The sequence below is a fragment of the Pungitius pungitius genome, chromosome 9 (assembly GCF_949316345.1).
Source record: "Pungitius pungitius chromosome 9, fPunPun2.1, whole genome shotgun sequence".
Taxonomy (NCBI): Eukaryota; Metazoa; Chordata; class Actinopteri; order Perciformes; family Gasterosteidae; genus Pungitius; species Pungitius pungitius.
In genome coordinates this window covers 21,473,990-21,497,307 of record NC_084908.1, presented here as the reverse complement: position 1 = coordinate 21,497,307, position 23,318 = coordinate 21,473,990, and the positions used below count along the sequence as shown (strand labels likewise).

Genomic DNA, 23,318 nt, shown 5'->3' with positions numbered 1-23,318 from the left:
TGGGTCCTCATGGAAGGACGCTGCGCTGGTCGCTCTTGTTCTGTTGTTGAGACTCGCCCTGACGAGAGGCAGCGGAGGGCCAAATTCTCAAGGTATTTTAGGACTCCAAATTATAATGTCACTCATTAACTCAAATCAGTGATTGGCTAACTGCTTCTTAGACCCGCCTCTTTGGGACACGGCCCGAGCCCAGCTGAGACAAGCTGAGAAGACCTGCAGGAAAAGCGTATATTTTACGCAGATATCTTAATTTGACATTTTACAAATATTTACTATGTAAAATGTATTTTTAATATAATAAACAACAAAAAATGTGTGTGTACATATATATATACATTTGTCGCTCATGGTCTGGCCACCTCCCATTACCTTCTATGGACCAGCCGCCACTGATACTGATACTACTGACGCCTGAACTAAAGGGATTATGGGAAATGTTGTTTGTTGACTTAAATCAGAATCATTGAAGAAGTTACAGTGGATCGTTTGTTTCTCTAAACAGGATTAACTATTATCCCTTTGGCTCTCTGTAATACTAAAGTCTTGTTGCAATGGAGATCTCTTGTCACATGTTCTGTGTGTGTTCTCAGCTGGTGAAGGTCGGGATCGCGGAGCAGAACCATTTCAGGTCCATCTCAGGTGGAGCAGTCTCACCTCACCTTTAGTTTCTCTTATTTACCGTTTTTCATGCATTTCTTTTAAAATATTTTCTTCACTGAATCCTGGGGGGGACAAATAAAACAAATATAGAAACACAAGCCGTTGATTTAAGGAGAAAATCCAGTGGTCCTTCACACCAGCTTTCATTTGTATAATGATTAAAAAAAAGTAACGATTGAAAGGGAAATCTTATTTGAGACTCAAAATTACATTACAATTAAAACAACGTAAACAATTGGCTTGAATTACTTCATTTTGTGAAGTTCAGGTATGAGATAAAAAGCTGACATAAGTAATTAAACTCTTATCATAACATTCTGAATAAATATGAATAGTTTTATGCCAGACAATAAAAGCATGTGTTGTTTGGCACAATATATCATTCTTTAATCTTTATCAACCTGATAAATTTAATTGAATTAATCTGAAATGATTGAAATGAACACTAGTTTGACAAGCCTCTTCTTCTTCAGTTGACTCTGATGACATCACTTTGGGATCTCCTCCCTCCCAATCAGGAGCACCGACCAGCATCACGTCCACGTCCACGCCCCCCCCTTCCCCCCCCTCTAGGTACTGTTTCTTGTGTAATGAAAGCTGTACAAATGTATCTTGATCTTCTGGTAGGAACCGTAACCCGCTCCTCCTCCTCTCTGCAGCTGTCCGGTGGAGGTGATGGGGCTGCAGGTGGACTACTGGAGCAGCCCGGGGGGGGCAGGGGGAGGAGGAGAGCGAAGGAGGGAGGGGGGGGTTAAGAACACTCTGAAGAGCAACTTCCGCTGTCTGCAGGTATCAAGGATCAGCGGAGGAGAGCTGATGAGCATGACGGTGGTGACCAAAGAGAAGAACAAGAAAGGTGAGGAAGAAGAGATGAGGATGATGATGATGGTGATGAGGGAGACGATGGTGATGATGGTGATGATGATGATGATGATGATGGTGATCATGGAACGATGGTGATGATGATGATGGTTGATGATGATGATGATGATAAGGGTGATGTTGGAGACGATGATGGTAATGATGATGATGATAGCGATAAAGATGGTGATGATGGAACGATGATGATGATGATGATAATAATGATGATGGTGATGATGATGATAATAATGATGATGATGGTGGTGATGTTGTGATGATGATGGCGATGATGATGGTTATGTGTCTCTCTCAGTCATGTTCCTCAGTAAGAAGATGAAGGAGAAGGAGGCGGAGTCGAGGAGTCAGCAGATTGAAGGAATCAGCCGTCTGATCTGTACCTCCAAACACCAACACACACTGAGAGGTACACACAGACACACACACACACGTGTTGTTAGTGTGTATCAGGTGTGTACATTGTGTACATTGTGTGTCTCAGTCACTATAGACGGAGTCGAGTGGAACGACGTCAAGTTCTTCCAGCTCGCTGCTCAATGGCCGACTCACGTCAAGCACTTTCCTGTTGGGATCTTTAGCTACAGCAAGCCCTAACCCCCCCCCCACACACACACACATACCTGTTCAGCCCTTCTTAATCACTTCCTGTTGGAGTAGCATTGTTTCTAACATGTTTGTCATTTTGTGATTTTTGCCAAATTAATGTATAAACAAACATAATCTGTAACTTGATTTTTAATAACTTCCCATGATGATTGTGAGTCGATAAGATGAGATGTGTGATTTCTAGCGTTTGTGTTGATGAGCCGCTACAACATGTGAGGAACTGTTTGCATGTTTGAAACAATAAACAAAACCGTTGTATGGCATCTTTTTATGGTCTTAAAGTATCATTTCCACAAAATTTCCATTTCATGCCACAGGCCAGCCACACCAGGAAAGACATTTAGAGTGTACTATATTGAATACTATAATAAAAAAGTCACAGTTATGTTGTGTCAAAAATAACAAATAAATGTAACTATCTTTTAAAGGTATTTCATGGATGTAATATTACCCGCATAGTATTTCAGAAATTGTCGCGAATAACCTATTTTTTTAGCACAATGGAAAATTACGAAAAACAAATATAGTCCAATATGTCAAATAATACCATAAAACATTTTTAGTATAGTAAGCTATGTATTATGCTTGGTCACATCAAGTATCTTGCTGAACATAATCATATTGAAATAAATGTGTCATTAAGACTCACTTAACTGTTTTTGTTCAGAGAGGCTAAATATCCAGAAACATAAGGACAACGTTCTACTTTAATATCTGAAGAAAGGACACAGTTCTCTGTCTCATCAGCTCTCATGTTTACGTCATCCAATGAGCAGCTGCTGTTTCCAGACAGCCAATCATATGAGAGAACATCATTCAGACTGTCTCCCTTACTTGGTCTCCCTTACTACGAATGCACACAAACACACAAACATACACAAATGTTTTTCTCAAGGCTACGGGGTGTTGACCCCCTGACGTCTTGTTCTCGGTAAGGACCTTGAACGTGGATCCGCTGTTCTCTTGATTTTTACTTTTAGAAGAACTACATTTCAAACTCGTGCAGATATTCATTGAAGTGCAACGCTGCCGCTGCGGTCGCCTCGAGCGTAAAAAGCCTCTTAGGTTTTAGTGAGAAGCCGAACGTCAGAATATGCGGAAACCTGCTGGAACCCGTAGAAGGCCCTCAAAACTTTTCATCAAGAACCTGTCAGAGCCCTCGGTGACCCTACAGAAGCACAGCTTTTAGAAGCCTTTCACATGGCAGTACGCCTCCAACGAGGAGAAGACAATGTACATCAACCACAGGCTGAAGAACAGGCAGGTGGTGAGGATCTTGGGGACTCTGGGTCCGCCAAGCTCCCCGCCGATCTCGGGCCGCCGGCGGTAGAGGAGCACGGCAATGCAGATGAAGGCGAAGATGGTGAAGAGCGTGACGGAGAAGGCAAGCGTGCCCGGGTCAACCTTAAACTGCTGACCCTTGGAGTAGTGGTAGACGGCAGCGATGGACCAGGCCACGCCAATACCCAGGAAGACATTGACAGCATTACTACCCGTCACGTTGCCGATTGAGGCGTCGGCATACTGGTCCTGGATGGCTGCCACCTTACTGGCAAAGGTGTCTGAGGGAGAGAGAAAGTGGAGACGATTGTCTTGATGGTTCAAGTGGATTCAACTGCTGTACTGACTGGTGTCTGACAAAGGTATGTCTTGGTTAGTCATCCTCGGCTTGTGCAGGAAGAGGATGTAATACCTCAGCTTTGGCTTGGAGGTTTCTGAAGGTCTGTGTTACAAACTGGAGGTGTGGGGTTCAGCCAAATTAAACAAAGTAAAGAATTGTATGTAATTGAGTCAGACCTGGTACAGATGTGCCCAATGCTACAAACACCACAGCCGTGACGGAGTCTTTGAGGCCGACGGTGCAGCCGAAATGCGACGCCAGGTCCCCAATGAACGCCGTCAGAAGGCCGATGACAGAGATGGAGACGACGAAGCAGGCCCAGCCGTTGAAGTAGTCCGTCGGAGGAACTAAGGCAAACAAAAGCTTCCAGAAGACGGTGAGGAAGTGCATGACGTAGTCAAAACAGGAGGGCAGCTTCTCCTCGCCACATTCATCATCATCATCACCACCTTGGCAGGAGAGGAAGGCAGAAAGCCAGGAGTCAACACTGATTAACATTTAAAGCATGAATTCAATTGGCTCACTTACCAGAGCTCACTGTGATGGCCTCAACAAACTGTTCTCTCCAGCTGTTGGTCCCGATCACCAGGGCCAGGTTGGTCTTCTTCAGGAGTTTATCTACGGTGCTCTGAAAGACCACAGTGAATCACCAAGGTCCAACGAGGACAGGTTAGAGAGAACTGGCAAAAAGTCGGATCGTGTTCTTCAGAGTACTTCAACCTAATTTGGTTCTAATTTGATGAACAGAAACTGAACCAACCTTGAACTCGTACGACTCCTCAATGACGACCTCCAGTTTGATGTGCTCGCCCAGCATCGGTCGACCCATCTCTGCAATCCTCCTCTCCTCCTTCTCCTTCTTGGTCAAAACCTCCTCACCCCCCTCATCTGCGAGAGAGAGAAAGAGGATGTCATTAATGTAATGAAATCGTGAGAGTATAGTGTAACCTTCAGACTGATAGCAGGGAAGATAAAGCGGAGGAGGTGAAGGAATAAGATGGCAGTGGACCTTTTTAAGCAGACATACCTGCGATGCTGAAGATGGCAGAGGGAGCCGGGTGGTCTCGTCCTTGGACCTTCCTGTAGACGTCTCTGCCTGAACAAGGAACCAGAAGAAACTGAAGATCTAGATAACTAAACCTCAACAAGAACCACATCTGAGACCATGTTCATGGGAGTTGTCTTCACTTCTTTGCATGAACCAGTGAACAATGTCTGCATGACTAGCAGGGGTTGAAGATACATATAACAAACCTGACATAATAAATGTCAGGTTTTGAAAGTCATTATTTCCCCTCAGAGGTCAGAGGTTGAGTTACTCATCAGTATTTTTCTAATTCCTTCTCCTTGACCTCAATGGAAAAAACACAAGGTCAAGTAACAATGTGAACAACGTTTTCACGTCCAGTTTTAGTTTCTTATTGACGTAGCCACCAGTCCTCAGTTTACGTCTTGCCTTTGTTTAGTTTACCGCCTGGTTGGTTGCTCACCTGTGCTTTGTTCACTCATCAGACCTGTAGTCAAACCCAGTAGGTCCCTCTGGAGCACTTCTTTGGGTCTTCTAGTCGGGGGCTTTTGGGCATGCTCTTGTTTTCTACCTTTCACTTTGCGTGTTAGTGCTCCTGGACATTTAGTTTGTGCTCATAACTTTACCAGGCGTAAACATTCTGCTGGATATCTTTTTTGCCTTGTTTAATACTTATAGATAGTTGCAGTAAGTTGGAACCAGAACTACTCTCTGCAGCTATGGTTATACGCTGTTGTTTTTGGCCTGTTAACATAATTTACACATCATGTGAGTATTTCACAGACTGTGATGAATGAAAAATGTTGCCACTCCCTTATTGTCCGTATCAAACCACGTTAAAGCACTTGTTTCCACCAATAAGAGGGTTAGAGTTTTACCCTTTTATCCTTGTCAAACAGGACAAATGAACTCCGATTCCCAGGAAGAGTTCAGTATCATTTCAGTACGAATGAGACAATGATGAGAGAGGGTTCACGTTCACCCACCTGTTTTAACGAATCCACCTTAAAGGATAGAAAATACGAAACAAGAGGTCAGAATGAGATTTGATTTGTATTTCAGAGGTATGATGAATGAGAAGAACAGAAGGACAGAGAAGGAAAAAGCAGCTTACCGACTTCCTGAAGCAACACAGCTGAAGAGAAGAAACAGAGGAAAGATCAAATCAGAGAGAAACAAGGAGTAAAAAAGAGGGGCTGATGAACATGGAAAGAAAAGGATTTGGTCCTGATAAGAGGTGTCAAGCATGAAGAACTTTGAAGAACATGGCGTGGAGCAGAAAAACTACCTGACAATGCATCACTGTGTTTAAACGTTTCCTGTGTCAGTAGTATGTCGAAGCATGGGTGGGGGGGGGGGGGGGGGGTGTGTTATGATCAAAGCATACAGACAAGTTTACCTGGACAGGGACAAGGACAGACCTGATCAGCAGTCCCCTTAACCAACCAACCACTAATTGTCATTAATTGTCCCACTACCTCCTAATTAATTGACGTTCTTCCCATTGCTAACATTTCCAAGGACTTTCTCACAAACCCTCAACTCCTCCAAACTAGTCCCTTGTACTCCGTCCGAGACAGTTCTGACCTGTTCTCACCTGTCCTTGCCTGCACTAATGAGTCCCAACCATTTCCAGCCAGTTCTAACCCACCAACACCTCAAACAGCCAGTCCACACTACCTGTCCTATCGACACTCCTTGCGTCTCTTCTCTTGACCCCTTAGTTAATCTGGACCAATCGAAACCACGGCCAACCAGTCTGAACCAACATGGCTCAGCTGATGGCTTTGCGATACGCACTTCCAATGTAATCAGCCTCGTAGATATGAGGTAAAAGAGGGCTGCTACACCTGCTAGCAGGTTCAGAAGACCATAATCCTCCAATCATGTGACCACGTGAATGGAAGAAGAAGAAGAAAAGGTTGGATAGATACACTCTAACCGACAATTTACTCTTGTTACAAGACTTACTAACAAACACATCTGAACCACAAGCAGGATCCTTTCCTTGACCTAAACCTGTTTTCATTCCCAACATGGAGCTTCAGTTTGGCTCATCCAGGGCTATTCAACGATGAAGCCCATTCAATCCTCTGACAACATGGGTGAAGCGACAGCAGCAGGAGCAAAGCAAACAAAAGCAGGAAGGATGGATGAAGGAAAGCTCAGATGTGTCTCTCCACACCTGTCCATCTCCTCTGGTTCCAACACGGCTCCTGCAGCTCTATGTAGAAGCTGGCCTGCTTATCGTACTCGTCATGGTCAATTACTCTAACTGCTATGGTCTTCCTGCGGATGACAGAGTAAGTGGGAGGGAAGGTCAGGGGTCATGCGTTAGTTCACAAACACACACACTCAAACACACTCGTAGATCCGACGGGACTCCGTTGTCATGGTGTTTGAGTCACCCCGGCAACACCGTGGCAACAGGGATGAGCTCACCTCATCTGGCCCGGCAGGGAGGAGGCTAAAGGTATTTCCTTCAGGTCACATCTAATTCACCACGGCTTCCTCTCATGTAGACTGGTGTTTGGATGTCTGAGCAAAGTAGTAGTCACTTAAAATCTGATCAATTGAAATAAACAACTGACAAAGAGAAGCGAACTACGTATCCTATGATGCATTTGAGTTGCAAACATCCAATCTCAGAGCTTAAAAATTATGTGGATAAAACATTCATTTTGCTATTTTGTTTTATCTTCTCTTCATTTAAAGGATTTGACTAGACACTTCCTCTCCTTGCCAGGTCTTACTTTTACAATAAGTCAGCTCTAGCGTTGTTTTCTGGAAATTAAATCAACGTATAAAGCATTTTTCTGCTTTGAATCAGAAGGAAATGAGATGATCCTCAAGTTCAGCATCTTTCTGTGGTTCTGAGGGGATGAAGTTGGATGTGACTTTAGCTGTCACTCATTCTCCCTGTGAGGCCTTGAGGTGAGCTTGAGGGGACGGAGGTTAAAGGTAATGAGTGATGTGGGCGGCGCTACAGCATGGGAAGGCGACACCCCCACCTTTCCTCTCACTCATCTCCAGCAGCTGAGGCTCTCCGATCTCTAGGAAGAAGTTCTTGTTTTTCTCATATTCTTCATCATCAATTATATTGATCTGAATAGTTTTGCTGAAACAGAAAACAACACACGGAAAGGTTGCAGAAGGAAGGAAGTGTGTAACGAGGTGATGAAAGATGACAGAGAAGCTGTGATTGGAACATCTACAGACAGGAAGTCGTGCTGCAGTTATTTCAATCCACGGCTACCGGTGAGAGAAGATGTTTCATGAGTACCTTCCGTGTACGTATGTATGAGGTTTGTAGAATGATTAGTGGTTCCCAAACAGGGGGGCGCCACTTGGTCACCAGGTCGCACACAGACACACACACCGGTAAAAAAAGACATCACATAAAATGATAACAAATACAAGTTGTAAACTTCTTGGTAGGTTTGTTTCAGCTGCTGAAGGATTTGTGACACGAAAGCAAGACGTCGACGGGATTAAATCGTTTGGTTTGGCGTCCCGAACGGTTCAGTGACCCGAAGGAACCAGCTGACACAGATAGACGTTTGTTTGGAGGCTACGGAAGGCCTGATTGGACGTGGTGTGTGTGTGTGTGTGTGTGTGTGCAGGGCCGGCGGCGTGGAAACAGAGCCGCCTCATGCGTTTCCATGTTTATTTAATGCGAGCAGCTTGGCGGTTTGGAGGTTTGCCGTCTGTGATTCGGTGTGAAAGTACATTTATTTATAGACGCTCCACAGAGAAATGTGTCTTTGAGATTCTGATGTTTCCTGGTTGTAATATTGTAATAACTGTTTCATCCATAAACATGTTTCATCCATCATGTTTCCCAGCATGCTGTGCTTGCATGCCGTTAACAAACTCCTGTGCGGCAGGAATGCCCCCCCCGCCCCCCCCGCCCCCGGTGGTCTCTGAGAGGAACCGGCTGCACTCATCTGTCTTCTTTACGGGGCGAGTGCTGGACGATGAGCAGGATCGCTGCTCAACACAGGCCGGCCTAATAAGGAAGAGAGCTGCGTGATGTTTATCACACGGGACAAAAGACACGTGAGACATGGAGAGGACCGACCGAGACGGACCCGCCGCCACTAACGGGACAATTCACACAACTACTGTGTTAGTTAGTGGAGAGCTCGGAGATGCTGCTCTGACCAGCGGCCCTGGATTTAAATGAGGAATATTGTAGGAAGACTCGTTGAAGGCTGTTTGGTTCCTCTCTCAGACAATTGACGTCTTCACAGAGTTTAAGTAAAGTTCTGCAGAAAGCCTTTGGACCTCGAGTTTCAGACCTTTTTCTCTCCATCGCTCATTAATCAATATACTCTTAACCTCGAGAGAAAACTAGTCGGCCCGTTTCCATGAACGCCTGTGTGCTAGGCATGATGTTCATTTAGTGAATGATGGTCCTTGACTAACAGCTGATGTGGAAATTGGTTAACCTGTAAAACATTTGGCAATTCATTAGAATAAATCCAGTTGTTTCCCCTGAATATGAAATAGATATTAGAGACAAACTATGATTTGTTTAACTTCCATACTCATTAGCAGCGCATTATTATACAGCATTAAGACTAGATGTGATTTAATCTATAGAAATGCTATATTTTTTATTTTATACTTTCTTATAATTTTTGTTGAGTTTATATGAAGAATTGCAATATTTTAATTGCAATAAATTACTAAAATAAGTTTAAGAAAATGACCTCAGAGTGTTGAAATCTAAAATAAATATTGTGGATCCTTGTAGACCAGCTGCTAAACCCGAACAACGAAAGGGTCTCTACCTCCTATATACTTGATCCCTGTGGTCTGTATGCTGATCTGTGACTTTGATGATCCTCCCCACCACCAATAGATCATCAATAACTGTGGTGTAACCTGATGGCTCCATATATGGCTCCTCATTGATACGCCGACACTATTTATGCTCCGGAAATAAAGCGTGTTGTCATTAAATTCCAACTGCCCTGCCGAAATGGAAATAGTCTGTGTGAGTCTGTGTGAGGCATGTAAACCTGAGGGGGAGTCACCTGACCTACCTGACCCCCCCTTTGTACCAGCTGTCATTGAGCTTTTTAGAGGACAACCTAAATGTTCACATTGGGACTTTTCTAGAATAGTTTGATTACATAGTCCTAATTCAAACCAGTATGATATATATATAATATATCTATTTACTTATTTATTATACCTTTTACTGTTTCTTTTTCTTTTCTTTTCATTCTTTCGTTGTTGTCCACTTTGCAGTTAGACTAACGGATTATCTTACCTGACTTCTTGCATAGCAGGCGCTGAATGACGAATAACAGTTAAGTTCATATTAGATGATTCTCTCCGACAACAGGAAGTTGTGTGTCACATGGTAACGTGCTTGACGATATATTGTTTGGTGGTTTTTAGACGATCTGCCCTAATTCTGATTGAGGTCCACTTTAGCCCCAAATAGGTCCAAATAGACCTCGGCCCCACCCACAGACACAACCATGAGCTCCGTGTTGAAACACATCGACAACCGGCTTCTTCTTCTGCGTGGTTCATTAGCTTTAGTGAATTGAGGGCCCTTTGTCTAGACGCCACGTTAGAGACAAAAGAATCATCAGTCATCAAACAGTACACAGATAAAAGGTTCAAATACCCAAGATGCATAGCAGAGGAATCACAGACCTGACACGGAAGAATTGTACTCACAAGATCTCATCGTTCTCGAACTCCAGGACCCCGTGCGTGTCCTCAAAGTCCTCGCCGCCCCCCTTAGCTGTTCCCTCCGTGGTTTTGTACGGCACCGCCACGACGCCGCGAGCTCCTGAGGTCCGGACCACCCTTGCCTCCATCACCCCGATGCTCTCGCTTACAGTAAGTACCGGATTCTCGAAGGTAAAGATCCCAGCGTGGTCGTCGTCGAAGATGGTGACGGTGGCCGAGCACGGCAGGCCCAAACTGGCGAGGGGGTCCTGGTGGTTTGCCTTAAGCCCGTCCCAGCCGGCGCCCTCTGATATGACCTTCACATTGCTGAGGTGAACCAGGAAGTGCTCGTCCTCCTCGAAGATGTCGTCGTCGATTATGTCAATGCGGAGTTCCTTTTCGGTCTCGCCTGCAACGAACACGATGGTTCCCTCGGTGAACCGGTAATCCGAGCCGGCGTTGGCGGTGCCGTCTTCGGTACGGTAATCCACCGAGATGGCACTCGTTGGGTCTCCGCCACGGCGCACGACATTCAGCGCCACAGTGCCGCAGTTCTCTAGACACTGGTAGGTGCAAGGGTCAAAGAACACCTTGGTGGAGAAGTCGTTCACCGAAACCTCGGAGCAGATGTCGTGCCGGGCGGCCCTCTTGGCCTGGTCGGCGACGTGCTTCTTCAGGACATTTCCCGCTCCGGTCATGATCCTGGTGGCCTGACAGCGGTAGAAGGCCCGACTCTTCTGCTGCAGCGTCAGAACCTGGTAATTTGCAAGCTCTGTCAACTGCTCCATGTCCTTCTCGGGATGCTTCTGCTTCAGCTCCTTCAGGATGCAGGCCACCTCCCTGCGGGCCTCCTCCTCGTCTGGCTCCTTGAAATCGAACTCCGACTCTTCTCTGTCGGCAGCGAGCATCCTCCCGTCCATCTCGATGTCGACCTTCGAGGGAAGCTCGGGTTCTCCCTCCGTCTCGATGATCATTCCCTTCTGCTTCCCCGCTCTGTACCGCTTGCGCATGTACTTGTAGAAAAGGAGCCGGCGGTCGGCGGCGTACGCGAATCCGACGCAAATGGGGAAGAAGAAGAGTGTTACCAGACCCTCCCAAATCTCCACCACGCCCGGAGAGAAGACTGCCAGGATAAGGTAGAGCCAGATGTACGCAAAGACGCTCCAGGCGGCGGTGACGAAGAACACCCGGAGGTGCTTGACCTTCCTGGTTTCCCCCTCTGGAATGACGGAAACGCAGAAGCCGATGATGACGAACATGTTGAATGCGGCGCTCCCCACAATGGTGTTGGGGCCCAGCTCACCGGCGTTGAAGTTGTGACCGCACACCTCCACCACCGACAGGAGGATCTCCGGTGCGGAGGAACCCAGCGCCATCAGAGTCAGGTTGGACACAGTCTCGTTCCAGACGCGAACCGTGGTGGTGACCTTCTCCCCGTCAGGCCTCTTGATGGTAATCCGCCTCTCCTGCGAGGTGATGACCTCGATGGACGCCATGAAGCGATCGGCGATGATGGACACGCCGAGGAACATGTAGGCCAGCCCCACAAAGTACACGGTGGCCCTGGCCAGGCGGTCGGCGAAGGCCGGGTTCTCCGGCTTCCACACCGGCAGGATGACGCCTTCCACGCAGACACTGCCCCCCCCGCACCTGGTGCTGTTGCCGAGTGTGTCGTTGGAGGCGAAGGCCGGAGAACCCGCGAGTCCGGCTGAGATGATGGTGGACAGGAAGAGCAGCCGAGAGGTGGAGAGCGGTGCTGAGGTCCCGGATCGGCTCATGGTGACACCTGAAAGACACGGAGGGGAGAGTGAAACTGTATCTGCCTTTTCTTAAAATAAACATTAATAACCTTCTAACTCCCTTCTGTCCCTTTTGATAATTTATGATAAGGTCAAATGTATTGACCTTGACTTTAAAAAATTGAGCCATCGCACATTAAATAAAACAATTGTGGATTGTTGAAATTATTGGCCCAAAGAAAATGAAAATGCAAGGAAAAACTTTTTACTATTTTAGTAAGTAATTATTATATTACTCTGCTATGAGAAAAACAAAACAAAAAAAGGCATATATCAATATAAGAAAGTACATTTTGTGTTGAGTCGGTTTACCCTTTTCATGGACTGATATCATATAACTTATTACACACTACTATAGTAGTACATCAAATGTACTGCTGTACTAATTCATCTGATGCAGTACTTTGAAATAATACAGTTACATATCAGACTGAATATGAATGAAAAAACCTACCGTCAATCTGACAGAAGAAAAGAAAAAATTAATCTCAAACAAACACGAGAAGAGTTTCCCTCCTGTTTTTCTTCTTCTTTCTTCTGTGGTAGAACAACAGAAAGCTGCTGAGTGATGTGGAGACGAGAAACAGAAACGATAAGAGTGTGTCCACCAAACAACCAGACTCCCTTTCTCTCTCTCCCTCTCTCTCTCTCCCTCTCTCTCTCTCCCTCTCTCTCTCTCCCTCTCTCTCTCTCCCTCTCTCACCCGCTCTCTCTCTCTAATAATCATCATGGTCATTTTCAATGTGACTCTGTAGAACGGCAGGAGGACACGTTAGGATGGTGTTAGTCCTTCATATGTATCTCATCTCAGAGCTGGTCCCAGGTCAGACGGCTTTCTTCAAATAATATTACACTACAGCTCTACAGTATTAGAACACCACTAGAGTATTACTACAACTCTACAGTATTAGTACACCACTAGAGTATTACTACAGCTTTACAGTATTAGAACACCACTAGAGTATTACTACAGCTCTACAGTATTAGTACACCACTAGAGTATTACTACAACTCTGCAGTATTAGAACACCACTAGAGTATTACTACAACTCTACAGTATTTGTACACCACTAAAGTATTACTACAACTCTACAGTATTAGTACACCACTAGAGTATTACTACAGCTTTACAATATTAGAACACCACTAGAGTATTACTACAGCTCTACAGTATTAGTACACCACTAGAGTATTACTACAACTCTACAGTATTAGAACACCACTAGAGTATTACTACAACTCTACAGTATTAGTACACCACTAAAGTATTACTACAACTCTACAGTATTAGAACACCACTAGAGTATTACTACAGCTTTACAATATTAGAACACCACTAGAGTATTACTACAGCTCTACAGTATTAGTACACCACTAGAGTATTACTACAGCTTTACAATATTAGAACACCACTAGAGTATTACTACAGCTCTACAGTATTAGTACACCACAATAGTATTACTACAACTCTACAGTATTAGTACACCACTAGAGTATTACTACAGCTTTACAATATTAGAACACCACTAGAGTATTACTACAGCTCTACAGTATTAGTACACCACGATAGTATTACTACAGCTCTACAGTATTAGAACGCCACTAGAGTATTACTACAACTCTACAGTATTAGAACACCACTATAGTATTACTACAACTCTACAGTATTAGAACACCACTAGAGTATTACTACAACTCTACAGTATTAGTACACCACTAGAGTATTATTACAGCTCTTAGTACACCACCCCTGGATGAATACACCACCTCCAGCACACTGGATTCCACAGGACCTCCACCTGACTGAGTGGGAGCTTGTGGTCCTTCCTGTAGTCCGGTGCTGATGCAGAAGCAGAGTGTGTGTTAGGGAGGGGGGGGGGGGGGTTCGTCCGATAGCGGCTCTAAATTTAACAGAAGCAGACATGGCTCTAAACACGGGGGCTGCTTATCGTCCTTCTCCCAGCGGGCCATGGCCATACAAGGCTGTTCGGGGCCCGGGGCCATCCAGCAGCTCCTCATCCCGCCGACACGGGGGGGAGATAACGGCTAACGCGCCCCCCCCCCTCACGCACACACACAACATCTGTGCGACCTTCACTGCACCGAGAAGGTGACATCCAGAGACCTGAGGAGGTCTTTGAAGGTCCATTACACAGAGTCCAGAAGAACTCCAGCTACTGAACATCCAACTCCTCTGGATGGACCCGTCTCAGTGTAGTGCTGGTCCTCTATGTGAACTGTCTCAGTGTAGTCCTGATCCTCTATGTGAACTGTCTCAGTGTAGTCCTGATCCTCTATGTGAACTGTCTCAGTGTAGTGCTGGTCCTCTATGTGGACTGTCTCAGTGTAGTCCTGATCCTTTATGTGGACTGTCTCAGTGTAGTCCTGATCCTCTATGTGAACTGTCTCAGTGTAGTCCTGATCCTCTATGTGGACTGTCTCAGTGTAGTGCTGGTCCTCTATGTGGACTGTCTCAGTGTAGTCCTGATCCTCTATGTGAACTGTCTCAGTGTAGTCCTGATCCTCTATGTGAACTGTCTCAGTGTAGTCCTGATCCTCTATGTGGACTGTCTCAGTGTAGTCCTGATCCTTTATGTGAACTGTCTCAGTGTAGTCCTGATCCTCTATGTGAACTGTCTCAGTGTAGTCCTGATCCTCTATGTGAACTGTCTCAGTGTAGTCCTGATCCTCTATGTGGACTGTCTCAGTGTAGTCCTGATCCTCTATGTGGACTGTCTCAGTGTAGTCTTGATCCTCTATGTGGACTGTCTCAGTGTAGTCCTGATCCTCTATGTGGACTGTCTCAGTGTAGTCCTGATCCTCTATGTGGACTGTCTCAGTGTAGTCCTGATCCTCTATGTGAACTGTCTCAGTGTAGTCCTGATCCTCTATGTGGACTGTCTCAGTGTAGTCCTGATCCTCTATGTGGACTGTCTCAGTGTAGTCCTGATCCTCTATGTGGACTGTCTCAGTGTAGTCCTGATCCTCTATGTGGACTGTCTCAGTGTAGTCCTGATCCTCTATGTGGACTGTCTCAGTGTAGTCCTGATCCTCTATGTGGACTGTCTCAGTGTAGTCCTGATCCTCTATGTGAACTGTCTCAGTGTAGTCCTGATCCTCTATGTGGACTGTCTCAGTGTAGTCCTGATCCTCTATGTGGACTGTCTCAGTGTAGTCCTGATCCTCTATGTGGACTGTCTCAGTGTAGTCCTGATCCTCTATGTGGACTGTCTCAGTGTAGTCCTGATCCTCTATGTGGACTGTCTCAGTGTAGTCCTGATCCTCTATGTGGACTGTCTCAGTGTAGTCCTGATCCTCTATGTGAACTGTCTCAGTGTAGTCCTGATCCTCTATGTGGACTGTCTCAGTGTAGTCCTGATCCTCTATGTGGACTGTCTCAGTGTAGTCCTGATCCTCTATGTGGACTGTCTCAGTGTAGTCCTGATCCTCTATGTGGACTGTCTCAGTGTAGTCCTGATCCTCTATGTGGACTGTCTCAGTGTAGTCCTGATCCTCTATGTGAACTGTCTCAGTGTAGTCCTGATCCTCTATGTGGACTGTCTCAGTGTAGTCCTGATCCTCTATGTGGACTGTCTCAGTGTAGTCCTGATCCTCTATGTGGACTGTCTCAGTGTAGTCCTGATCCTCTATGTGGACTGTCTCAGTGTAGTCCTGATCCTCTATGTGGACTGTCTCAGTGTAGTCCTGATCCTCTATGTGAACTGTCTCAGTGTAGTCCTGATCCTCTATGTGGACTGTCTCAGTGTAGTCCTGATCCTCTATGTGGACTGTCTCAGTGTAGTCCTGATCCTCTATGTGGACTGTCTCAGTGTAGTCCTGATCCTCTATGTGAATCCTATGTGAAGCTATTGTATATTTGATCAACCTGAAATGAAGTCCTTCAGGACGAGCCAATGGGAGAAGAAACTTTGTAAGTGAAATAAATGACTGAAACATGACAGAAGCAGAAAGTCTTTGATCCGACACAATATTTTATTATTAATATTGATGTTCATGCAGCCTTCATGTTTGATTTCATGTAGTCTTACAGTTCCTGTCAAAGGTTTAGACATACTCTCAATTTTCTTCATTTTTTACTTTTTTCTGCATTGTGGATTCATATTTAAGACATCAAAACTCAGGTAATAAGAATAACAGCTACGTGCTCAGTAGGCTGCCAAGAACCTCTCTTTTTTACATACAGAGCAGTTCTTAAACCTCAGGTCAGTTACAGGTGGCATCAGCAGAAACCCTAACCCCACCTAACCCCACCCCACCCCCCAACCCCACCTAACCCTAACCCTGCTTCCAACAAAGTCCCCACAGGGCAGTCCCACATCCTTTGCTCATTAACAGGAGAAAGAACATGTGTAAGAAATGAATCAAGGGAGAAATCTTCCTCTACGTTACACTGTGGCACGATGTTCATGTGTAGTGTGAGTCATTCAATACTGTATCAAATGTATCATTATTTTGTAATATATCATATTCCTTCATATTTTATCTAACAATTGCCCCTGTCCAAACATTTTCAAAATAAAAGGACACATCTGGGAGTACATTTGCCTATTTACCTGCGACGTGTCACCACCACGTGACACATGAACAACACGTCAGGTGCACGAGAAGCAAAACGCGCTTTATTCACAGAGAACATAACAGCATCGTAGTTTGTGTCACATAACTATCTATCGACCAGGGTATTTCTCACTTTTCACCCCCTCTGAGTCATATTTATGCGCGTGTACCGGAAGTGACCCCTCGACCGATGACGCGATGGTCCGGAACTCGTTGATGTCTCGTTCTTGACTCAAGACCCGGAAGCCAGGCTAGCTGTTACTTTACAGACGAAAGCTTAAAAAACAGCATCAAAGCGCACCATTGAGGTTGTAATTTGATTATAAACGACGTCCCTACAGGAGCGACGCTCCTCACTCGAGGACCGACGTCATTGTAACGCGCCTCGCGTACCGCCAGCCCGCTTGTTTTTTAGCCATCTGGCAGGATCGTCGCTTGCTAACGTTAGCCGCTGGTTAGCTGCCCTGCGATGGACGCGGCTCACGGCGGCTGGGTTGCGGCTGCATGTTTGCTGCTGCTGGCCGGGTGTGACGCGAGGATACACAAGCTCACCCTGCAGGTAAAGACCACTGTCCCGAACTACAGGTGTGCTGCCTGGGAAGCAGAAGCTAGCTGCGCGGGCTGGACTCCTCCGGACGCGTTCTACTGGCTAGTTAGCGTGTTAGTTAGCATCCTGATCCATGATCAGAAGGTTTAAGTTGTGACGATCTGAAACTCCTTAAGGTCATAAATTGGGCTGATGACAACAGGGAAGAATGAATCCCACGTACATTTACTGCATTCAATGCACGCTTTCTGAGAGGATTGTACTTAACTTAAATGTGTTTTCCTTTCTGCTGCTTGATTTGACGTCACATCTGTATTACTTAACGTCAGATCCCAATTATACATTTATGTTCTTAAATAATTCAAGATGATGCCTTGTCATAGGTTAAACTACCAGTAGTGTACAAAGGTATTCAAATGAGCTCCACTTCATTGATGCATCCAAGTAAACACCACTGATGGAGTGATTAATCAATAAGCCTCATCGTGTAGGTGGATAGTTACTTGAGGAAAGTAACCGCAAACAAATACACACATAGTAAATAAACAAACTTGGGGAAATCAAGTCTCTAAAGGTCATCGTACCCAAACATGGATTTTAAGGAAATAGATTGGACCCGTTGTCATGGATACATCCATTTGTTTGGTTCCTCTGTCTCTTCCTAGAATGAAACTCGTTTCGTTGTGGACCTCAACACCTTTGGTTTCTACGGTAACGGGACCCTGGACGTCAACCTGCTGTCTCTGCGTCTCCCGGAGCCGCCGTTGGACTACAGCGCTCACCCCGTAAGGACCTCTGAAGCTCTCAGTTTATCCAGATCTACATCGTGTTTTCATCAGGGTTTACTCACCTTTAAATGAGCTTATGTTCAGAATGCACACACACACACACACACACACGTGACCTCGGTGTGAAGCTGTGTTGATGGGGGACACCCTCTCTGCAGGTGGGCTTCACCCTCTCGCGGTCCCGAGTCAACGGAGTGCTGTCCTACACGGTGAGTGTCCTGGGTGGTGCAGGTCAGGGCGTCTGGGCGGTGCTGACTGGTTGTGTTCTGTGAAACAGGCGGAGGAGACGGAGACGTGTCCGCTCACTCCCCCCAAGTACACCAGCACCGAGCCGCTCATCCTCTTTCTCCTTGACTTCAACATGTCCAGGTGTGTGTGTGTGTGTGTGGGGGGGGGGGGTGTTTCATTGGTGTGTTACTGCCGACTAATTTCATGTGTGTGTGTGTGTGTGTGTGTGTGTGTATGTGTGTGTGTGTGTGTGTGTGTGTGTGTGTGTGTGTGTGTGTGTGTGTGTGTGTAGTGTCAATGTGAGAGCTCTGGGCGACCAAGACAACGTCCTGGAGGCAAAGATCAAGTCGCCTAAAGGTCAGTGTGTCTTTGCTGCTACGCCCCTCCTATATTTGCAGTCACACATATATGTTCAGTTCTTTGAGGATAAATACTGTAGAAACTGAAATCATTGGATGAGTTGGTCGTGTATTGATTACCTGCATTGATGCACATGATGATCGACCAGACACATTTTAGTTGAAGCCCCCCCAGTAATTAAGGATCTACTTGCTTCCGTAGCTGCTTCCACACCAGTCCAGCCGGAGGGCGGGGTGGACCACAAGGAGCAGGAAGCCCCCAAAGAGGAGCAGAAGGAGATCCAGGTAGGAGGCGCTGTGGCCTTGGGGGTCTGACCTGTGGTGAAGCCCCCATGTGACGTTCTGGTCCTCTGCTTCCAGCTGGAGAAGCTGAAACAAGTCACTTTGGCTCTGGACAAAACCAACGGCTCCTACAACTTCAGCGTAAGGCCGCCTCCCCCCGCTGTGCGTCATGTGACACGATGTTTGACGTGTGGTACCGACACCTGTCCCCCCCCCTCCCTCTACAGTTCCACCTGGTGGTTGGCGCGCTGGCGGAGGGTCTCTACACCCTGAAGTTCCACTACTGCAGGAACCGGAGCCCCGGCACCAAGCTGCCGTACTCGCTGGCCGTAAGAACCTCGCGCGTCTCAGCACGTGCACATCGAGCGCGTGCACGTGGTTTGACGCCTCCCCCCCCCCCCCCCCCTCTCACACACACACGGCAGGTGGAGGTGACGGAGAGGAACCCGGGCGGCTTCCTGTCGGCAGCAGAGATCCCCCTCTCACGCCTCTACATCGGCATGGCGGGGGTCTTCTTGGTGGCGGCGATGGTGTGGATCTACACCCTCATGAAGCACAGGTACGCTGGGAGGAGCAAGAAGGACGAGTCACAAAGACCAGCTTTGCTGTAGCGTTAGCTTAGCATAGCTTAGCTTAGCATAGCATGGCACCGATCAAACCAGTGAGCGACTCGCGGAGAGAAAGATGAATCCCAATCGGGTCCATCCAGCTGTTGTAAAGCCGACTCACGAGATGCTGATGTGAAGTTCCTCTGGATGTGTGACACTTACTGAGCAGAATCCAAAGTGGTTCTTCCTTACCATCTGAGATCTTCTGTCCTGCAGGTACAGTGTGTTTAAGATCCACTGGCTGATGGCAGCGCTGGCCTTCACCAAGTCCACGTCCCTGGTGTTCCACAGTGTGAGTACGCACCGTCTGTCCTCTGCAGATGTTTCAGGACGTCACAGCGTTGCCTCTTTGACCTTCATTCACCACCCAAACCCATTTAGACAGAACGGGTCCTTCAGCAGATGAACCTCAACAAGTGGATCAAACTAATTCTTTTTGATCTTGTGGATCTCTCTGTCCCTCTGTCCCTGTCCCTCTCAGATCAACTACCACTTCATCAACACCGAGGGGCATCCCATTGAGGGCTGGGCCGTCATGTACTACATCACACACCTGTAGGTACCTCTCCTCCAGCGAGCAGGTGACACTAACGTCCACTGAGGATGTCTGTGTGTCTCCCTCCAGGCTGAAGGGGGCGCTGCTCTTCATCACGCTGGCACTCATCGGTACCGGCTGGGCCTTCGTCAAATACATCCTGTCCGACAAGGAGAAGAAGATCTTCATGATTGTCATCCCTCTGCAGGTGTGTGTGTGTGTGTGTGTGTGTGTGTGTGTGTGTGTGTGTGTGTGTGTGTGTGTGTGTGTGTGTGTGTGTGTGTGTGTGTGTGTGTGTGTGTGTGTGTGTGTGTGTGTGTGTGTGTGTGTGTGTGTGTGTGTGTGTGGATCTGTTTTGGTGACCCACTCACCTGTCGTCCTTCAGGTCCTGGCCAATGTGGCCTTCATCATCATCCAATCTACGGAGGAAGGCACCAGCGAGTACTACCTGTGGAAGGAGATCCTCTTCCTGGTGGACCTCCTCTGCTGTGGAGCCATCCTGTTCCCCGTGGTCTGGTGTGTTTGTGATGAAGTTCATCCACAGCCGTAAGAAAGAAACCTTCTGTGTGTTTGCCTCTTGTTCACAAACGTCCCGTTGGTCCTCAGGTCCATCCGTCATCTCCAGGAGGCCTCCAGCACCGACGGGAAAGGTCAGAACCTGAGCCTCTGCACGCAGCTCCTGTGAGGAGTCTCCTGCACTCATCTCTCTCTCTCTCTCTTCCAGCTGCCATGAACTTGGAGAAGCTGAAACTCTTCCGGCATTATTACGTGATGGTAGGAGACGGTTTACTCTCATGATGGTTCTTGGACTGTGCCCTGACGGAGCTGACGGAGCGTTTTACTGTCCTCCTCAGATCGTGTGCTACATCTACTTCACCAGGATCATAGCCATCCTGCTCAAGGTCACCATGCCCTTCCAGTGGCAGTGGTGCTACGAGGTGAGCCCAACGTGGTCCTTTTTGTTTGATGCTAATGCTAAAGCTAGCTGCTAACCCCCCCCCCCCCCCCCCCCCCCCCCCCCCCCCCCCCCCCTCTGACCAGTTCCTGGTGGAGGTCTCCACTCTGGTCTTCTTCGTGCTGACGGGCTATAAGTTCCGTCCAGCCTCCAACAACCCGTACCTGCAGCTTCCTCAGGACGAGGAGGACGTGGAGATGGACGAAGTGTAAGTTCACCTCCTTCAGACCAAGCAGATAATCAGTCACACAGTTTAATTGATGGTGCCCCCCCCCGCCCCCCCCCAGAGTGACTGAATCTGGAGCTCTGGAAGGAATCTCCAAAGTGAAGAAGACGTGTAACGGACGAGAGCGGCAGAAGGAGTCCACGCTGTGAACAACGAGCTGCACCTTATTTATACTTATGTGGGGGTAGGGGTGGGGGGGGGGGGGGGGTTTAGGCCCCGCAGACCCCAGTCACCTGGTACACGGGGGGGGGGGTCCTCGCCCCTCCCCCCTCCCCCAGTGACAGCACTCCTTCATTATCTCTGGTGGTCGTGTCTGCTGAAAGAAAAGTGTGTGTGTGAGACCCCCCCCCCCCCCCCCCCCCCACTAGTTTAGCCACATTCCAAACACACAGGCGTCGTCTCAGAATTCTTTGTACTGGACAGACATTTGATTGACACGTCTCTCTTGTACATATTTTAGTTTTACTGTGGCGCTGTACGTGAAGGGGGCGGGGCTTAGCTTCTCCAACATTATGTTTGGCTGAGACACTTCGCAATGAAGCCAATAAGCCCCGCCCCATCCTCCCCATCACCTGTGAATCCACCTTTTGGCTTTTGACCTTCGTGCTTGATGTGAAGCTTCTTTTAGGACTCGTGGGTGAAGGAACCTTTCTGTAAACACTTCAGAGACGTTTCATTGATTCCTTGAGGAGGAACCAGGCGACCAGCAGATGTTCGATGTCTGAAGGAGCATCACAATAAAACGCTGCTGTTCCGGAAAAGTTGTTTTTAATCTTTTCCTTATTTTTCTGGCCGTTTTTTCTTAATGAATCATTTCATCTTTGTTCTCATGAGTTTCTTTTTTTCTTCAGGCTGAATTCTACTTAGTAAATTAAACATAGTGTGAAACTTCAAAGTCAACGCATATTTATGGATAAAAAATTCTGAATTCTTTAATGTCATTTTTTTTCTGAAAATGTGTTTTTTCAAGTTGTTCTGTTTGAAACCTGTTATTATAGCAACGTCCCATTGATGAACTGCGTTGATTCTGGGGGTCAAAGGTCACTGTGACCTCACCTTGGCCCGTGTTTGATTTGCTTATTGTGATGATGTCACGCCAACCTCCACGGGGTGAAAGAATCCTGCATGTCCCACAATGCAATGCGCTGCCTGGCACACCTCATCAGTGTCCTGATATCCTTCATGCTGCTGTTACATGAGGCTCAGGAACATCTCAGCAGCTTGCTCCGTGGTGGAGGAACATCTCAGCAGCTTGCTCCGTGGTGGAGGAACATCTCAGCAGCTTGCTCCGTGGTGGAGGAACATCTCAGCAGCTTGCTCCGTGGTGGAGGTCTGTGGGACGTCCAGCGTCTGGATGGTGAGGAGAACTTCACCACTAGTCGTATGAGGTCTTTATCAGGCTGCTCTTTACATAACACATCTGAATAAATGGAATCTGATCCCGAAACCTTAAAATGTACCGTGTCAACATGATTGTAGTACTAAGTACTGCTTTATTTTACTCAGTGCGTCCCTTTAAAGTCACTTCATTTAAAGTGAAACAGTTTGGACCGAAGAACCTGATCACGTCTGTATGATAGTACTATATCGATGTGTATAGACATTCAGTGTATTTCGACCTTTTCTGGTTTAACCTCAAAGTCATTTGGATTTTATGTAAAGGACCAACAGAATATTCCATCATCTGGAAGTTGGAAAGTAAAGAATAAGTGTTGAGTGCCTCTGTATTCAGCCTCTTTACTGTGAAACTCCTCACAAAGATCTAGAGCCACCAATTACCTTCACAAGCCACATAACTAGTAAATAGTGTGCACCTGTATGAAGTTTCTGACCCTGGTCCTCATGTATTAGAAGAAAAAGAAGTAATATATAAATATTTATGTATGCTTATTGTATATACTCCATTTGTGTGTATATAGAGTAAGG

At 46.8% G+C, this 23,318-nt stretch overlaps 3 protein-coding genes across 3 annotated transcripts; 2 read left to right on the top strand and 1 right to left on the bottom strand.

Moving 5' to 3' along the window:
* The first annotated feature begins 483 nt into the window (after positions 1 to 483).
* On the top strand, positions 484 to 2,413 carry LOC134132718 (phosphofurin acidic cluster sorting protein 1-like). Its single transcript, XM_062564438.1, has 5 exons — positions 484 to 639; positions 1,134 to 1,233; positions 1,320 to 1,516; positions 1,835 to 1,945; positions 2,021 to 2,413. Exons 1-5 carry the CDS (start codon positions 552 to 554, stop codon positions 2,131 to 2,133), a joined length of 609 nt encoding a protein of 202 aa, XP_062420422.1. The 5' UTR covers positions 484 to 551; the 3' UTR covers positions 2,134 to 2,413.
* Positions 2,414 to 3,054: 641 nt separating this feature from the next.
* Positions 3,055 to 12,883, bottom strand: LOC119218240 (sodium/calcium exchanger 1-like). Its single transcript, XM_037472521.2, has 10 exons — positions 12,741 to 12,883; positions 10,494 to 12,273; positions 7,805 to 7,911; positions 5,908 to 5,928; positions 5,780 to 5,797; positions 4,794 to 4,862; positions 4,527 to 4,654; positions 4,295 to 4,394; positions 3,943 to 4,215; positions 3,055 to 3,707 (listed from the first exon to the last, which is right to left on the bottom strand). The coding sequence occupies exons 2-10, from the start codon at positions 12,263 to 12,265 to the stop codon at positions 3,331 to 3,333; spliced, it is 2,865 nt and encodes a 954-aa protein (XP_037328418.2). The 5' UTR covers positions 12,266 to 12,273; positions 12,741 to 12,883; the 3' UTR covers positions 3,055 to 3,330.
* A 4,035-nt stretch (positions 12,884 to 16,918) lies between these two features.
* On the top strand, positions 16,919 to 23,184 carry LOC119218486 (protein GPR108-like). The gene is made up of 18 exons (XM_037472968.2): positions 16,919 to 17,423; positions 18,077 to 18,196; positions 18,358 to 18,408; positions 18,477 to 18,568; positions 18,720 to 18,784; positions 18,989 to 19,071; positions 19,147 to 19,209; positions 19,296 to 19,397; positions 19,494 to 19,627; positions 19,893 to 19,968; positions 20,158 to 20,231; positions 20,302 to 20,419; positions 20,597 to 20,727; positions 20,818 to 20,861; positions 20,936 to 20,985; positions 21,066 to 21,149; positions 21,253 to 21,374; positions 21,454 to 23,184. Exons 1-18 carry the CDS (start codon positions 17,334 to 17,336, stop codon positions 21,539 to 21,541), a joined length of 1,587 nt encoding a protein of 528 aa, XP_037328865.2. The 5' UTR covers positions 16,919 to 17,333; the 3' UTR covers positions 21,542 to 23,184.
* Positions 23,185 to 23,318: the final 134 nt, after the last annotated feature.

What these genes read in the sequence shown, in the direction of transcription:
- LOC134132718 (XM_062564438.1), top strand. Translation starts at nt 552, where the DNA reads ATGGAGATCTCTTGTCACATGTTCTGTGTGTGTTCTCAGCTGGTGAAG. An exon ending in CAAAGAGAAGAACAAGAAAG is followed by an intron (nt 1,517 to 1,834) that starts GTGAGGAAGAAG and finishes TGTCTCTCTCAG; the next exon opens with TCATGTTCCTCAGTAAGAAG. An exon ending in ACACCAACACACACTGAGAG is followed by an intron (nt 1,946 to 2,020) that starts GTACACACAGAC and finishes TGTGTGTCTCAG; the next exon opens with TCACTATAGACGGAGTCGAG.
- LOC119218240 (XM_037472521.2), bottom strand. Translation starts at nt 12,265, where the DNA reads ATGAGCCGATCCGGGACCTCAGCACCGCTCTCCACCTCTCGGCTGCTC. An exon ending in TTCGAGAACGATGAGATCTT is followed by an intron (nt 7,912 to 10,493) that starts GTGAGTACAATT and finishes TTTCTGTTTCAG; the next exon opens with CAAAACTATTCAGATCAATA. An exon ending in GGAGATGAGTGAGAGGAAAG is followed by an intron (nt 5,929 to 7,804) that starts GTGGGGGTGTCG and finishes TCTTCTCTTCAG; the next exon opens with CTGTGTTGCTTCAGGAAGTC.
- LOC119218486 (XM_037472968.2), top strand. Translation starts at nt 17,334, where the DNA reads ATGGACGCGGCTCACGGCGGCTGGGTTGCGGCTGCATGTTTGCTGCTG. An exon ending in TACACAAGCTCACCCTGCAG is followed by an intron (nt 17,424 to 18,076) that starts GTAAAGACCACT and finishes GTCTCTTCCTAG; the next exon opens with AATGAAACTCGTTTCGTTGT. An exon ending in GACGTGGAGATGGACGAAGT is followed by an intron (nt 21,375 to 21,453) that starts GTAAGTTCACCT and finishes GCCCCCCCCCAG; the next exon opens with AGTGACTGAATCTGGAGCTC.